The 16,024-nt window shown below is 31.5% G+C and overlaps 1 protein-coding gene across 1 annotated transcript; it reads right to left on the reverse strand.

Annotated features, from left to right (window-relative positions):
- Window positions 1–226: 226 nt before the first annotated feature.
- On the reverse strand, window positions 227–5,635 carry LOC119602163 (pyridoxal-dependent decarboxylase domain-containing protein 1). The gene is made up of 9 exons (XM_037953527.1): window positions 5,258–5,635; window positions 4,302–5,198; window positions 4,176–4,247; window positions 3,914–4,117; window positions 3,533–3,601; window positions 3,274–3,465; window positions 2,701–3,216; window positions 2,442–2,635; window positions 227–1,205 (listed from the first exon to the last, which is right to left on the reverse strand). Exons 1-9 carry the CDS (start codon window positions 5,318–5,320, stop codon window positions 785–787), a joined length of 2,628 nt encoding a protein of 875 aa, XP_037809455.1. The 5' UTR covers window positions 5,321–5,635; the 3' UTR covers window positions 227–784.
- Window positions 5,636–16,024: the final 10,389 nt, after the last annotated feature.

Consider the following 16,024-nt stretch of genomic DNA (forward strand, 5'->3'; position numbering starts at 1 on the left):
CAAAAAATTAGGAAATTTTTGGAAAAAACATAAAAAACACCCTGAAAGATAAATGAAAGCTTTAATAAGTTTATCTTTCAGGAGTAGATAAATATACAATTTGATATGGTATAGGCGAGTTAACACAAAATATATAATTTTGAAATAATTTACAAAAGCGATGAATTATGTATGAAAATGTTTTTTTGATGATTATTTTTTTAAGTAAAAATTTCTTAAAAATTTAAATTGTTTGCAGTAGCAAGTTTTATTATATTTTTTTTGCAATTAATCTTTAAGATTAACATATTTTGTTTTCATACATATAAATGGAACGTTTTTTAAAGAAAGCGCGAAAAAAACTTTCTAATCATAATACATGTGTGTAAGTAATTATTAATATTAATTATAATTTTTTTATATAAATATTTTATTAAATTGTTTAATGTTATAAAATGTGTTTTTCTTTAATAGTGGTTTTAATATTATGAAAATTTCTAACGTGTTTTTACTTTAATATTTAATTAATATTTGAAAAAGGTTAATTAAAAATAAAAAACCCAAAAAGCTTGATTTCTAAGTTTCAACTTAATTTCTTGCTAATTAAGAAATTGTCAAAAATTAAAAAAATTAAATGAAAAACAACCACTACATTCTTATGTTTACGGTGTTTGCATTTAGTAGAAAAAGTTATAAATTTAAATAAAAAAGAAAATGTAAAATAAAAAGGAACTGAGAATATAAAGAGCAGAACCAAAAGGTGAGAGTTCGGAAATATTATTTAAAAGAAAACATTTTCTATACTTTATGAACTTCTGACATTAGCAGTTGGATTTGCAGTTAAATTTATATTGGGATTTTCAGTTTTATCACTAATAATTGCACTATTATTTATTGCCACTAATTCGGGCGCTGAAGCACCACTACTTTGGCTAACTGTACGATTGTGTCCATCCATTGCGGCCGTACCGTTGGATGGTCCATTTGGTGTTGGATTGGTTGCTGTAGTTGTGACTACATTAGTTGCAGCATTTGCTGTATTTACGTCTTTTATTGCTTCGTTTGCAGTTGCCGGGGAATTGGTTGTTGTCTGTTGGTTATTGCTGTTGGGAAATACGGGCGGTATTTCATTGGCTGCTGTTATAATGGGTGTTTGGACCATGGGTGTGGGTGGAGATTTATTAGCAGGTAATTGACCATGAGTTCCACCCATTTGCATGTGGTATCTAGAATTGGAAGATTGTGTAGAGTTAAAGATACTTTTTGTTATTTCTTTTGTAGGTCTCACGATTTTGATACTTTAATTTTTCTTAAAGTTAATTAAGAAAATTTGGAGACATTTTTCGATAAAAAATTAGTTATGGACAAAATGTTCTTTAAAAATATTAGTTTGGGAGAAAATTATCTGTAGAAATGCAAATTTGGGACAACATTTTATTTAGAAAACTTAGTTTGGGACAACATTTTCTATAGAAAACTTTGTTTAGGACATTTTCTATAGAAAACTAAGTTTGGGACAACATTTTCTATAGAAAACTTAGTTTGGGACAAAATTTTCTATAGAAACTCTGTTTGGGACAAAATTTTGTATAGAAAACTTAGTTTGGGACAAATTTTTCTATAGAAAACTTAGTTTGGGACATTATTTTCTATATAAAACCAAGTTTGGGACATAATTTTCTATAGAAAACTTTGTTTTTGACATAATTTTCTATATAAAACTTTGTTTGGGACAACTTTTTCTATAGAAAACTTAGTTTGGCAAAAATCTTCTATGGAAATCTTTGTTTGGGATAAAATTTTCAACAGAAACTTTTGTTTGGGGCAAAATTTTCTATAGAAAACCTTGCTGGGACATAGTTTTCTATGGAAAATTTTATTTGGGACGACATTTTCTATAGAAAACCTTGTTTGGGATAAATATTCTATAGAAAAATTTGTTTTGGGAAAAATTTTCCACAGAAAACTTTGTGTGAGACAAAATTTTCTATAGAAAACTTTGTTTGGGAAATTTTCTGTAAAAGTATTTTTGGAACAAGTATAAGTATTTTTTGGACGAATTTTCGATCAAAATTAATTTTGAGTCAAAGAATTTTTGTGACAAAATTTTCTATAAAAAATTTTTTTAAATAAATTGTTCTATAAAGTATTTTAAGATTAAATTGTCTGTAAATGGATATTTGGGACAAAATTTTTTCATAAAATTTTTTGGGACAAAATTTTTGTAAATAAAGTTTTAGGACAAAATTGTCTACAAGAAAATTTTATCAAAATTATTTATACATAATTTATGAAACACAATATTCTATAAATACATTGTTTTTGAGAATATTTCTCGACGCAATAAACTTGGATACGATAATTTTTGGACATAATTTGGACGTGATAAAACTTCCCAAAAAATGGGAAATTAAAGAGCAAATGGAAAATTATGATCAATTATGGAAATTTCCTTTACTTACTTGTAAATATTCTCTGTAGACTCAACTACACCCTGTGTTAAATTCAAACTTCTACCCTTGATGCCCGCCTCTTTGGCTGGAGGAGACCACCAATTGAAAACTCTGCCCACTACGGGAACATGACGTAAAATGCCCTCTTGCCAAAGTCTCTCCTCAGTTTCTCGTTGCAAATCAGCAGTGGCCGCTTGAATGCCCTAAAAAATACCAAAAATACCATTAAAAACAAAAGTTTTACATTCAACTTTACCCTCCAACCTACCCTCTTAACAATTTCTGACATGGTATCCAAAACTCTGGAATTCTCCTGAACATTCTTGCCCACCGAAACCACTAAATCCAATAACTCTTCCACATCCGTTTCATGTGTTACCATACCAAAGCGTACACATATTAAACCATCTGGCCCCTCGCCCAGCGAGAAAGCATTATCGGTGGCTTTTAAAGTTTCCACCAAATCGACATTTAATTTATTAAGTTCAGTTTTAGCCTGATCGGTTAGTAGAGTTTCCCAGCCTTCGGGCACAAAACGTACACCACCCATACCGGCCCATTCGGGTAAATTAACCAAACGCAAAACATCACTTTTCTCCACTAGATGCATGAAAGTGGCTTTATGTTTAATGGTGGCCCGTAAAATGTCCACATGGGTCTCTAAACTTTGGGCAAAATTCTCTAAATTTTCTGCCGTAGGAGGCTGTTCGCCCAGACTTAGTTCAAGTGGACAATAGCGTATGCAAGTGCCGTGTACAGCATGTTCTATGATTTCAAAATCGAACTGCAAATGTTTGGTAAATAAAAAAATATTCGTTTTATTAAACTTATTACTACTTACATTGGGACAATCGCGTTGCAAAATTTGTCCTAGCCAAGAATTTAAACGATCAAAATATGAAGCATTGTGGAGTTTTTCTAATGACTTAACACCTTCCAGTGAACTGGTATCGTCGCCTGTAGTAGAAGTATTTAAAGTTGTACTGCCATCAAATTGAAATACCACTACAGAAGCAGCTGTTTCAAACAGTAACTAAATGACGATGATTAGATAGGGATTAGTAAATGGTTTATTTAAGTTCGAAATATTTAAAACTTACATTAACATCGAGAGGTTTATTTATGACATCCACCAATGATTTGCCAGATTGAGCACCGGGAGCTCTACTCTGAAATATATTTAAATCATCGAAATATATTTAAATAATCGAATAAAATAGTCTATCTAGAGATTTATAAATTTGCGTCAATAGCGCTGCGTTATGCTCTGTTATTATTCGAATAAAAGTGGATTTGGTTTCACAGGTTAAAACGTCAGTCCGAGTAATTTAATTCCCACAGTTGGTAAGTAGTTTGTGTTTTAGTCTGTCAGACCAGAGGTCTCTCATCTTATCTCTCATAAATTATTTTCAATTAAATATACTTCTTCGATAGTATAGTGATAAGTAACACCCCACAAATTGCAATAATAAATTACTTACCACAACTTTAATACCCTCACATTCAGAAGCAATTTCAAACAAAATACTGCAAGTTTGAAAAGCTACATGTATACGCTCAGAGATGGAGTCACGACCTAAAGCTTGTAAACTGGTCCACAAAGATAAAGCATTAAGACGACGCGATAAAATGGGATCAGATTCAAAAGAATTTAAGGCAGCATTTTGAAGTTGACGATGAAGAAGCTAAAAAGAACACAAATAACAATAACAAGTCATACAAACTTACAAACAGAAAACTTACCACAATAGGTAGACTGGGTACACCCAACCAACTGCCCAAACTTAAAACTATAGAATCCACATAAGAACTTATCTATAAAAGAAAATAATGTTAATTTTAACAAGTAAAAATCTAGCTTTAACCCACCACTCCTGGTCCTTGAGAACAAACGAGAGCCGCTAAACCATGACCGGTGGCATGCAGCCATAAATTGTGCGTTTTACAAATGTCATGCATTCTTAGTAAATTATCTACATAGCCACACAAAGAAGCACCTATATCAGCTACCACCAAGAGAGGAGTTCTTTGAGAAGCCAAATCAATTTGTATTTGCCTCTGCAGCAGAGATAAATCCATGGTACCAAATGTGCTATTGGCTGGTATCAAACGTATTGCATCTAAGGGTATACCCAACTGACGACAAGCATATTGCAAACGCATAGGCGTGGTATTCTCCGATATATATAAACAGGGATGAGCTAAAGCTGGTATACCACCTTCTAAATAGCCTGGACAACGGGCCACTATTGCCAAACGTACTACACGTAAAATGGCATCGGCATTGTCATTATGGAAACTACTAGCTGGATCCATAAATCTAAAGAGTGTGCCCAACCAGTGGGTGGTATCACCTGCTATATTACCAGTCACTCTCACCAACTGTTTGCGATCCAAGTGCGATAGATAAGCCACTATACTGTGTGAAATTAAAGCCAAGTGTGAGACATCATCTAATGCAGGCAGGGGAAATTCGGGTTCATCCTCAGAATCGGCATAGGAAATAAGTTGTTCCAATGACTTTAAAATTTCCGAAGGAGGTTTGCGGCTGCCATGTAAAAGTGCCACCACACTCACCGAATTGGAGGCCAACGATGATGACAAATCTTCTGATTTGTCTGTAACATCTGACGTATTAGCATTGAAGTCAATCGATTGCTGTTGTGGCGCATCAGTAGGGGTTGGTGGTGGTGCTGTTTTAACATTTTCCAAACGTTGCAAAACTTGTGAGGTCTTTAGCTCTAATTCAGCCAAACCGGAACGTATCTGTAGAGATAAAATCACTTTTATTATGATTATTTAATATAAATTTCATTGCTAATTACACTTGAAGCTGCAATTTCATGTTGTTGAGCTTCTTTTTTATCGTCATCACAGGCACCGGACATTTTTTATCTTTTATCTACTATATTTTATTGGTTCTAACAATTTGCCCTATATTGTTTTGTTTCTCAGTTTATTTGCGTTCTTCACTTTTAACAATTTCGAAATACCACGTATTTTGTTTACACAGTTGTGTGTATGTGTTATAATTATGCTTGTTCTAATATCAAAATAAAATTTTATCGGATTTTTTTATTGTTTTTCGTTTAAAATCATTAAAAACTATGCACTTTTTTCCTCCAATTGTCGTCGTCAGTATTTTCTATTATTTTTCTTTTTCATTCGTCAAACGTCAGTTGTCATTAAAAGTCTACACAGCAGTGTTGCCTATTAGCTGGTCATGTTGAGTTGTTTATGTGTTGTTGCAGGGGGAGTTAGAAGTTTTTTTTAGATTTTAGTGATTAAAACGTAAAATTTTAATTTGAAAATTTAATGGAGGCAATTCATTTGTTGGTTACATAGAGAAATAGCTTAAGTAGGAAAATTTTAATTTTAAAAATTTTATTTTTAATACGAAAACATTAAATAACTAGACAATTAATGACCACTATTTGAACTTCAACCAATTAACATGTAGATATTCCGCCAGTTAAAACAGTTTTTGTATGAAATACATCGCTACAACAAAGAAAAAAACAGAAATAGAGAAAATGGGAATAAATATTCTAAATGCTAAGGTTATTTAACAAAATTAAAATTTTTTCTAAATTTTAACTCAAATTCAGTTTAATTATATTGTATGGAATTTTTTAACTACATATTAAGACGTAAAAACAATTTTAATTGTTTATATTAGCGTCCATTCTTTCAAGATTATTTGTGTTTTGTCATAAAATGATTTAACATGTTCTGTGATAGTGTTATAAAAGTCACGTTTGTAAATTTAAAAGTAATTAAATCGTTGATTTATTAAGCTAAGTGCATTTTAAGTGAATCATTTTAAATAAAAATGTTTTGCTAAAATTTGTTTTTATTAAATAAAGTATAATAAGTAAAATGTCGATAATAAAATAATTTTGTATTTCTTTTCAAATCAATTTTTATTTTACTTACTCACTTACTTTTTATAACTGACATTTTTATAGTGAGTATAGTGTAACGAACCCAAATGAAAGAAAATAATTAAATTACAAGTTCAAGTATATAAAATCAAACTACATATAACTAAAATCAACTTCGGTTCAGATTTGATTATAGCCCAATTCGGAAATAACTTTAACTCTCATAAAACGAATTAAAATGTCGGTATCGAGATAAATTTCAATCTAAAATCCATATTTACTGAATAGTTCCGATAAAATGATCTCTTTGGAAAATTATTTTTTTTGTCGTAGAGTATTATGTAGTCGATCTAGACCCACCATACTTTTTTAATAGTATTAAGTACAACATGATGACTAAGATATTTCATTATTTCAGTATACATGTAAATTTAATTTTAAATTGCAAATATTTTTGTAACTCACATAAAACCAAAATTGTTTACATTTAATAAAAATCTACACAAAATGATATTTAAGAAAAAAGTGGTTAGTTTTAAAAGCGGGGTATACATGAAAATTTTTACTTATTTAATCAATAAAACAAGGTTGTTAAATTAATAAAATGTTAACAAACGCACATTTAGAAAAAATTGCAATTTATTCTCATTAAAACTAGCAAATTGCTTCAGTTCTTCAAACACATTTTTTTTAATAAAAATATAATTTTTCATATAACTGTTTTCATCAATTAAATCAATTTTGCAAAATAACTTACTTTGAATTAAAAAATTTTATTTTTCATATGTTTTTTTTATTTCACAATTTTCTTTCAATATATTGAATTTTTTAATATAAAAATCCCTTTGTTTTATACCGTTCTTTTTATCTCTGTATATTTTCTGTTAATAAACGAAAAATAACGATTTCCTCAAATTGTAGCGTTTTTTTAACAGTACTGTTGGTTTGTTGGTAGACATCACTGCTTAAAAGTCTCCACTGATAAATGTAAACAAAACCATAAATATCCCTGTTTTAGTATATTACAACTCTGTTTTCAACAGTTTACCGCTATTTTTCATCGTTTACTTGGAAATTTTTCGCTGCTTTTGGCAAAGTAAAGAAATTAATAAAATTAGATGGTTTTAATGATATAAATTTAATAAAATCGTTTAATTTAGTTTAAATAAGTGTTAATAAAAGTGTTTTTATATTGTTTTGTGTGTATACAAGCGGATTTCAAAAAGATATTCGTGTGTCTATTAATCTTTGGCAAATGAGACAGTCGCAGCCGGCTTAGTGGGATCCTGTCGTGTGTGTGGTTTGTGTGCGGGAGTAAATTTTGGTGGGGCGTTTGTTTAAAGTGTTAATGAAAGGCAATAGTTTTGTTTTTAATTATGTACGAAGTTATTAACAATTTTAGCAATAGTGTTTGCTGCCTTGTTGGCCAAGAAATTGTGGCCGACATTTGTTAGTGTTAGTGTGCAGAATGTAAATGGACGGTTATTGTATATTATTGTTGCAATGTTTATAATTATGAACGAAGTTATTAACAATTTTAGCAATTATGTTTGTTGGCTAGTTGGCCAAGAAATTGTGGCGGACATTTGTTAGCGCCAGTGTGTAGAATGTAAATGGATGCTGATAGTATGTTATTGCTGTGATGGTTTTGGCTCAACATTGTTGTTGGTGTTATAATTAATAGCTATTTGTCAACTCCGTGGATATCTTTATTCTTAATTACAAAAGGTAAGTGCATATTTTATATAATGTACATATTAAATGCAATTAAAACAGTTTTCTTGTTGGGAAAGTTAGTTAATTTTTAGAAATTGTTAAGATCAAATTCGAGGTGAATGATTTGTTTACTGTACCTTGTACTTGTACCTTGTACTGTCTACCTATGTTAAGTATACATAATCTTGTTTGTGAACGTCGATGATACATATGCTCGCGATGGTTTTTGGACGTGGAGCCTTTTTTGTATTTTGAGAGATAACAGGTATAATTATGAGACTTTATGGAGTTTGGGAGACTCTATGCTGCTAAACTACATTTCATATGACGTGCAAAACATACAAAATGAAGATACAATACAAATGTATCTGTGACTTGTTTCAATATATCAAGATCTATCTATTGGCAAATATCCTTCCAATGTATTCTTGTACTTAACATACATTTTTGTAAATACGGTTCATAAGTCAATTGAAAAAACATGGTATTAACTTCTTTAGATTACGGATTGTATTATATTTAAACTTTAGCATGATTGTACAATTGTACTCTTTCAGTGCATTAGCCCGTTTAGTACAATTGTGCGTCAATAACTCGTTTTATACAAATTTTACTGAAAAAAACTTAATATTTAAACCGATTTTGGCCAAATAATTATCAAACTTCAGAAAGATTATTTATTTACATAAGTTTTCAAATTTCATATAAATTTCAAGAATAAAGCGCCGTTGCTACCCTTTGGAAGAACCGTTAAACCCAGCCTAAGACACTTAAATTTTTTGACAAAACTTGAAAGAAGTAGTACATACTTATATCCCCAAAAATCTGAACCAATTTGTCTCTTCTGCAGAGTTTTGAAATAATTTTTGGAGAATCTGATTTTGAAATTTAAGAACCTTGACTTAAAACTGAAATACATTTATCACTTTTTACCATTCTTAATACTTATTATATTTATCTTTTAACTTTAATAAATTCTCTGCAAAATACTTTAAATAACAACATTTTCACTAATTTTGTCGTCATATTATTATTCTAAGCTCTCATAAATTTATCGACTTACCCTTTTCGAAAGCCTTCTTCTAGTCACATATACACGTACTACATACTCACTCATAAACTATTGACAAAAAATGCAAAAATTCTTATTTCCATAGGAAAATTGCTGGTTTTAATTTTTGTCTATAATAAATTCTCTTTGTTTACGCAGACATTTCTTTTGCTACATGTTTTCTAACGTGTTTTTTGTTCGTTTTTTTGGCTTTGTTTAATGTAAAACGTTTTTAGTAAAATTACATTGAAGAAACTTTACATACTTTAAGGCAAAATAAGAAAGTAAACAAATTGCAATGACATCATTTTGAAAAGGGGGAAATATGTACGTAAGAAAAACACTACTCATACGCATATATGTACCTTCATTTTCTATTTAAAATGTTTTTTTTTCTTTAAACATGATAAAACATGAGGAAAGTATAAATACTCTACTCCTTGGTATTACTACCACATACTCAGTATTGCAACCTTTTTCTTTAAAAAAACCTTTAACACTTACACCGGTGGCAAAAACTGAAACGGTAAAAGTTGTATCAGCAACTAAAAACAAACATCCACATTTTGCATTCTCCACATATTTAAGTACATAGCATAAGTTTAAATCAGGTTTATAGGAGATTTGAAAATCGGGTGTTATTCTTCGAGTAAATTGACGTAACGTATGAGGTCCTTTCTGTATAAAATGTTTGTGTCCTTTCTATTGAGATTAATAATCTGATCCTTATTTGTTCTCACTAGATTATCTAGATTTCTGAATGATAATCGGATCCTTATTAACTTTTTAGAAACTGTCTGGACTAGGTTTTGATTATTTCATTTGATTAATATTCTACATGATATTTTTGATATAGTTATTAAATTAACAAAAACAGTTAATTTTCCTAGCTCCTGTGAAAATACCCAATATTAAGATAGGAAGGTATTTTACTGCAAGGGTTTGCGAGCATTATTTCCATACAAACTGGTAATAATGTCGGAATATCAGTTTATCTTTTATTAGAATTTCTGTGTCTCTATAATTCAGATTTGTTGTTCTAGTGCTGACTTCATTTTGCCTTACTAGAGATGGAGAAGGTCTAGTTAATCGACCGCAATGTCTGAAGGAGTTTTAAGAATAATTCTCAATCATTCCTGAATCTTTAAAAAATCTAATGAAAGCTAATAGAGAAATTGGAAGTGCTGACCCAATATCTTTAGAGACAAAAACAGAAAGCTTCCAGTACATATCTCTTGATCAAACTATTTCTAACTCTTGCTTAAACACAAATCTCTGAATCCCTTCTGTTAATGTTTCAGGTAGATCTTGTTGTTGTTGTTGTAATTTCTGTATTAAGGTTCAAGTCAAGAAATTTGGTTACTTTGGTATGTGGCTCCATCCCGATCTCAGTTGTGCCAGATCAACTTTTGCTTTCTGCGGCAGGGACGACCTTCTCTGATATAAACCTCCTAAAACCACAAGGAGTGTCCTTTCGCAAGACTTCTACTGATTTAAGCCCTGTGAGATCTGAGTGGTTATGGCGTTAATGCTGAGAAGGTGCTGTGCATCTTACGGAATCCATGCTGGTGACGACGATGGCTTGACAGCTGTGAGAGGAGCGTATCAAGACTCTTCGCGACTGGTGAAGGGAGGGGTCTGTTCTGCGTTCTTCGTTGGTTTTAGTATCGGGATGATTCTGCCCTTTTTCCACTCATTGGATATTATCAGGGAGCTCGTTATTAGGCCAAGTTCAAATTAGACGTTAATGCATTTATCACAATCGATGGAAAAACTATGTTAGATGTAAGTAAATTAAATGGAAACTCTATTTTAAACGTAAAATAAAGTGACTGTCAGTCACTTAACTGTGATGCAGTTAAAATATATACACATTCAAACATATTCCAACGAACAACAACAATATGTTCAAAATCATAGATAGAATAAAATAAAATACAAAACTAAAAAACGAATAAAACTGAAAGATAAAGAAGACGAAAATACAAGATTAAAGATGGAACGATGATGGCACATTCCAGTCACGATTCACATTCAAAAGGATTAAAGGATTTCTTAGCCATTAACTTGGAATAAAACTTTGTATGTACAAATACGAATGTGGTAGATACAACAACTACAGCTACTTTATTCTCTACTTTTCTACTTGCAACACCGGCAGACACTTTATTCAACTGGGCCACAATGTCACAAATGTATATGCTATTTGGGTTGCAGTAGTAAACTGTCAGCAGTGTGAGTGTATTAAAATATTCTCTTTTTTTTTGTTTCAACATCAAATGATGGATTTTAACACTACAAATCGAGACAAGTTATTTTCTTTGGTTTTGTATCATTCATTTTCATTGGAAGTACACAGAATGATAAAATGGTTTTATTTAAGTGGCAATGAATACAACTCGTAACATGAGTTGTGTGAGTTTATTCTTTATTTTATACCACGATGAGTATTTTGTTTTCATTTTTTATTAGCCAGTGCGAAAGATCAAGAACTTTAATTAAAATGTAACTAAGTGCTTGTAGAAGAATGTAATGTAACTAAGTAGCTGGTATGTAAAGGAGTGTATTGTTGTTAGAGAGAATTGTTTCGACCAGAAAACCAGTATAGTTATAATGGACAGATTACTTAAGATGGAGGACATCTTTTGTTTGCGATTGCTGTGAAAATAGTGGATTGCTTTCTATATGAGCTTCCGATTGTTGTTTATATAGGGGACATATTGAGTTTCCGATTGCCGTCTATTAGTGGAAAGTGTTACTTAAAAAGAGGACATCCGATTACTATACAAATAGTGGACAACAACTTTGTATATATAATGTTAACAACTTGAGCTTCCGATTGCTGTATAGGGGACATTTCGAGCTTTTGATTTATGTCTATATAGTATGATATCGAACACGTTCAACGAATGGTTGACAGAAAATTCCGAACTCCAACGAGCTCTGTCCCTCTCTTAACCGGAAATTAACCTAGATTCTATTGACCCTTGATAGACATTAGTTTAGGCTTCGCTAAAGAAGTTTCCATTTCCAGTTTATACTAAGTCTGTCATTGTTCTTAAAATACGACTTTTCTTCAAGATCTAACTACTTGATAGTTAATGGCTACGAGATATACACTTCATCGGCAAACGATTAATAATAGGAATATATAACTACGAATGCAATCCATAGCTATAGCTGCTAACTTCGATCTACAACCCTACGAGGCAAATACAAATTGTTAGAAGTACCGTTTAAATCTCTTAAGGATTGGCCAAATTAGGTTCCCGTAAAATCGCGAACTTCCCTTCGCCTATCCAATTAAGAACGGTTCAATTGATTAAAAGGTTTTAATTAAAAAACATGTTCTGAACACACATATTTTCCTTAGAGTTTCTTACTTAAAATAATTACAACATTTTTAAATTAATTTATCCTGACAATGCAATAAAAAAAACTCATGATAACCTATCTGCAGTTTTGCCATCCACACACATGATATACATAAGTAAGGAGTATGATTGTTACTCGTTACTTTTATTTCTCGTAAATCCCAGTGCCTTTACCAGGTCCAATAGTGAAAGCAGAAGGTAGATGTGATTTAACATGTCATTTGTAACATTATAAGTAAAATGTTGATTGTATCCTTACCAAAGGATATTTTTAGACGTTTGCCAAGAACATTCTTCATTAATTGGAAGAAATTGTTATAAATGTTGCTTGTTGAGATTGTTGAAGATTTGTAACTTAATAAAATGAAGAGTGTATTAAATAAATAATCTAGTAATTAAATAGAAAAGTATTAAACTTTAAACAATTTTAAATTGGAATATATAACATTCATTACAGTTGAATATAACTAGTTAGGTTGATTATTTCTCTTTGAAATATTGATGATAATAGAACGAAAAAAAAACCTAAACACTATACAACTATAAAATTCTAGGCAAATTGACTTGAATTGAGAATTCAAAAGCACAAAAAATAACTGTGAGAAATAAAGAACATAAAGTAAAGAAAGGAGCAAGGAAATCTAAAGAAACATTAGAAATTCCTTTGGGGTTCCTGTTAGCATCAGAATCCGTTCAAGTTGACTTCAATTTTTAGTCATTTTTATTTTCATGTTGTAGTTGTAGTTATTTGTATGAACCATTCAAACACACAATATGTAAAGACATAGGAGGTTAAGCGAAAAAGGACTTTTTAAATATAATACAAAAAAATTTTAATGTATTGCTCTTAATAGAGAGAGAGAGAGAGTCTTTTATGAACTTCTTTTAATCCCAGCTTAATCCCCTGCTTAAGGATCTTTTTTAATATTCTTAATAGAAACATCATTTAATGAATTTTTCTTATAAATAATGGATACCAGTAGTTCGACAAGGAGTTAATGTATTTGAAAAAACATTTCCTCTAACATCTAAGCACCTGGTTGGCTCTAGTCTCTCATCACGGATGTACTCTTTTTAAACGATAGTGAAGATAATCGTGACTTTAGTGTCCCCGTTGTAAGCGAGAGAGTGGACAATTAAAAAAACAAAACATAACCTTTTTGTCTGTCTCTACGTTATCTATGGGTTGACGATTGACTTCCCCGAAGGACAAGCTCATGATAAAATAGCTAGTAACCTGGGCAGTCGGTGGCTAGGGGTAATCCTAAATGGTAGTTAAAATAGTTAGTTCGGGACTATCCGACTAAACTGCTGGGATTTTAGACTGGTACTTAGTAGTACTTCGACTTCTTCTATAGCTGAACGTTCATTTCCCAAGAAATAACTTAACGAATTGTTCTCGTACCTATGTATGCACATTAGCAACTACTATATATAATGTTGTGTTAGTGATTGACTAAGTGTTGTTGTATGAGTTTAGTAACACACGTACTTGCTTGTACAAGTAAAAGGAAAAAGTTTGGAGAAAAAATAAATGAATACATAAGGATACAAATGCACACTGATACAAATTCATACACATGAAATGATACATACATATGTACATGCAAATGTACATACATACATATCCTGCAGTTCGGGCGGGATAAGTTAATCCGCCGACTGGAGACTTAATTCAGGAAAATTAAGTAATATTGTTAGCGAGAGTTGGCCATACGTTACCTTACAAGACACTAGTGGTTTAAAAAGTAATTAGAGTTTTATATAAATCGGAAAGTAAGCGTAATGTTTAACTTTAAAACTACAGGGTAAATAAACAAGTTTTTTATTAAAGTTATAAAAAAATAATCATTTGATGGTTTTCAATGAGTGAGTGAGAATGACTGAATGATTGACCCTTAGGCAAAAACATATACATATACACGTATGTATGTATAGCAGATGTAGTATCCCAGCAGTTCGACAAAGAGTCAATGCATACGAAAAAGATAGTAATTTCCACTAATAGTTAACCACCTGGATGATCGTAATTCGTATGTTTTGGGTCATTCGTCACGAATGTACCCTTTGTAATCGAGAATGAAGACAGTCGTCACTTTAGTGTCCTCTTTGTAAGCGGGAGCGGAGACAGTCGTCTTTTTACTGTCCTCAAGTAAGCTAGAGATTATACTCTTAAAAGTTGTTTTTTTTTTGTACTTCCGAAAGACAATCGTCACTTTAGTGTCCCCTTTGTAAGCGAGAGCGGAGGCAATCGTCTCTTTACTGTCTCTTTGTAGGGTGTAGAGTGACGATTGACTTCCTCGTAGGACAAGCCCATGTTAAAATGGTCGGTCACCTGGGTAGTCAGGTGGCTAGGGGCCACCACAAGTGGTAGGTTAAGTGGTCAGTTCGGGACTGTCCAGTCGAACTACTGGGATATTCTTCATATTTGTTGTTTATGTGTTTGTTTCTATCTTAGCGCACTAGTGTGAGTATCGTGTTAAGTAAATAATGACAATGTCACAAAATTTACCACCTTTTATTTCGTATATATGTTTGATGTGTGCATGAGTTTTATTTAATTTTTTTTCCTAGCAGGTCACACAAGTGTTAATATGAGTCATCTGTGCGTGTTCTATTGACAATTTTTATATCACTTACCTTTTTCTGTCCACCACACATCACTGCATAAATCTTCCTCTTTTTGTGTGTTACACTCTAGTAAATGTATGAACTTTTCTTTTGATTAAAGACATTGGGTTACAGGTGGTAAGATATTGTCAAAAGCTGTTCTTAATTCATGGGATTTAATCTGAAGTTCAAGTTATCGGTAGAATAGAAAAGTTTAAGATTAAACACGTTACTATTGGGATTCTGGAAGAATTGCCATTTTGGATGTCAAATGTGTGTTATTGCAGATCTGCTGCCGATTTTAAGACGTGATTACAGATTTTCGTTTTTTTTTTGATAAAAAGTATTTCAATTTTAGTGCAATTTAAGGTCCTACAGCTGATCTTAATTTTAAAGATCTGCACAGAGGGAAAAAGAAATATACACGCTTGGTACCAAATTGGCACCAAAGAGTTTGTAATTTTTCAATAACAACCGTTGTCAAAGTATATACATACGTACGACAACACTATGTCGCAACGTTGTCAACATTGCAACAATTCGTTGTCAAAATCTAAATTTTATACACATCCGTTGTCTAAATGTTAACAAACGTGGTAAGCTCACTATTGGCAACGGATTGTTTGCAATAGTGAACTTACCACGTTTGTTAACATTTAGACAACGTATGTGTAAAAAATTTAGATTTCGACAACGAATTGTTGCAATGTTGACAACGTTGCGACATAGTGTTGTCGTACGTATGTATATACTTTGACAACGGTTGTTATTGAAAAATTACAAACTCTTTGGTGCCAATTTGGTACCAAGCGTGTATATTTCTTTTTCCCTCTGTGTGGAGCCGTTTTTAGGTATATTATATAAAAATCAATTTTGAATGGAAAATATGAGTGACCACGGATGTTAGGTATAAAATTCTCTTAAAAATTTAAGTTTTCGTTTAATATTTGAAGAAAA

The sequence above is a fragment of the Lucilia sericata genome, unplaced genomic scaffold, assembly GCF_015586225.1.
Source record: "Lucilia sericata isolate MDLA Ls3-8-SP2 unplaced genomic scaffold, ASM1558622v1 Contig000212F_arrow, whole genome shotgun sequence".
Taxonomy (NCBI): domain Eukaryota; kingdom Metazoa; phylum Arthropoda; class Insecta; order Diptera; family Calliphoridae; genus Lucilia; species Lucilia sericata.

Bases quoted from the DNA above. Each gene is read 5' to 3' on its own strand.
- LOC119602163 (XM_037953527.1), bottom strand. From the start codon at position 5,320: ATGTCCGGTGCCTGTGATGACGATAAAAAAGAAGCTCAACAACATGAA. The intron at 4,248-4,301 runs GTGGGTTAAAGC...TTTCTTTTATAG, and splicing joins GTTCTCAAGGACCAGGAGTG to ATAAGTTCTTATGTGGATTC. The intron at 1,206-2,441 runs GTAAGTAAAGGA...TTCCAATTCTAG, and splicing joins TCTACAGAGAATATTTACAA to ATACCACATGCAAATGGGTG.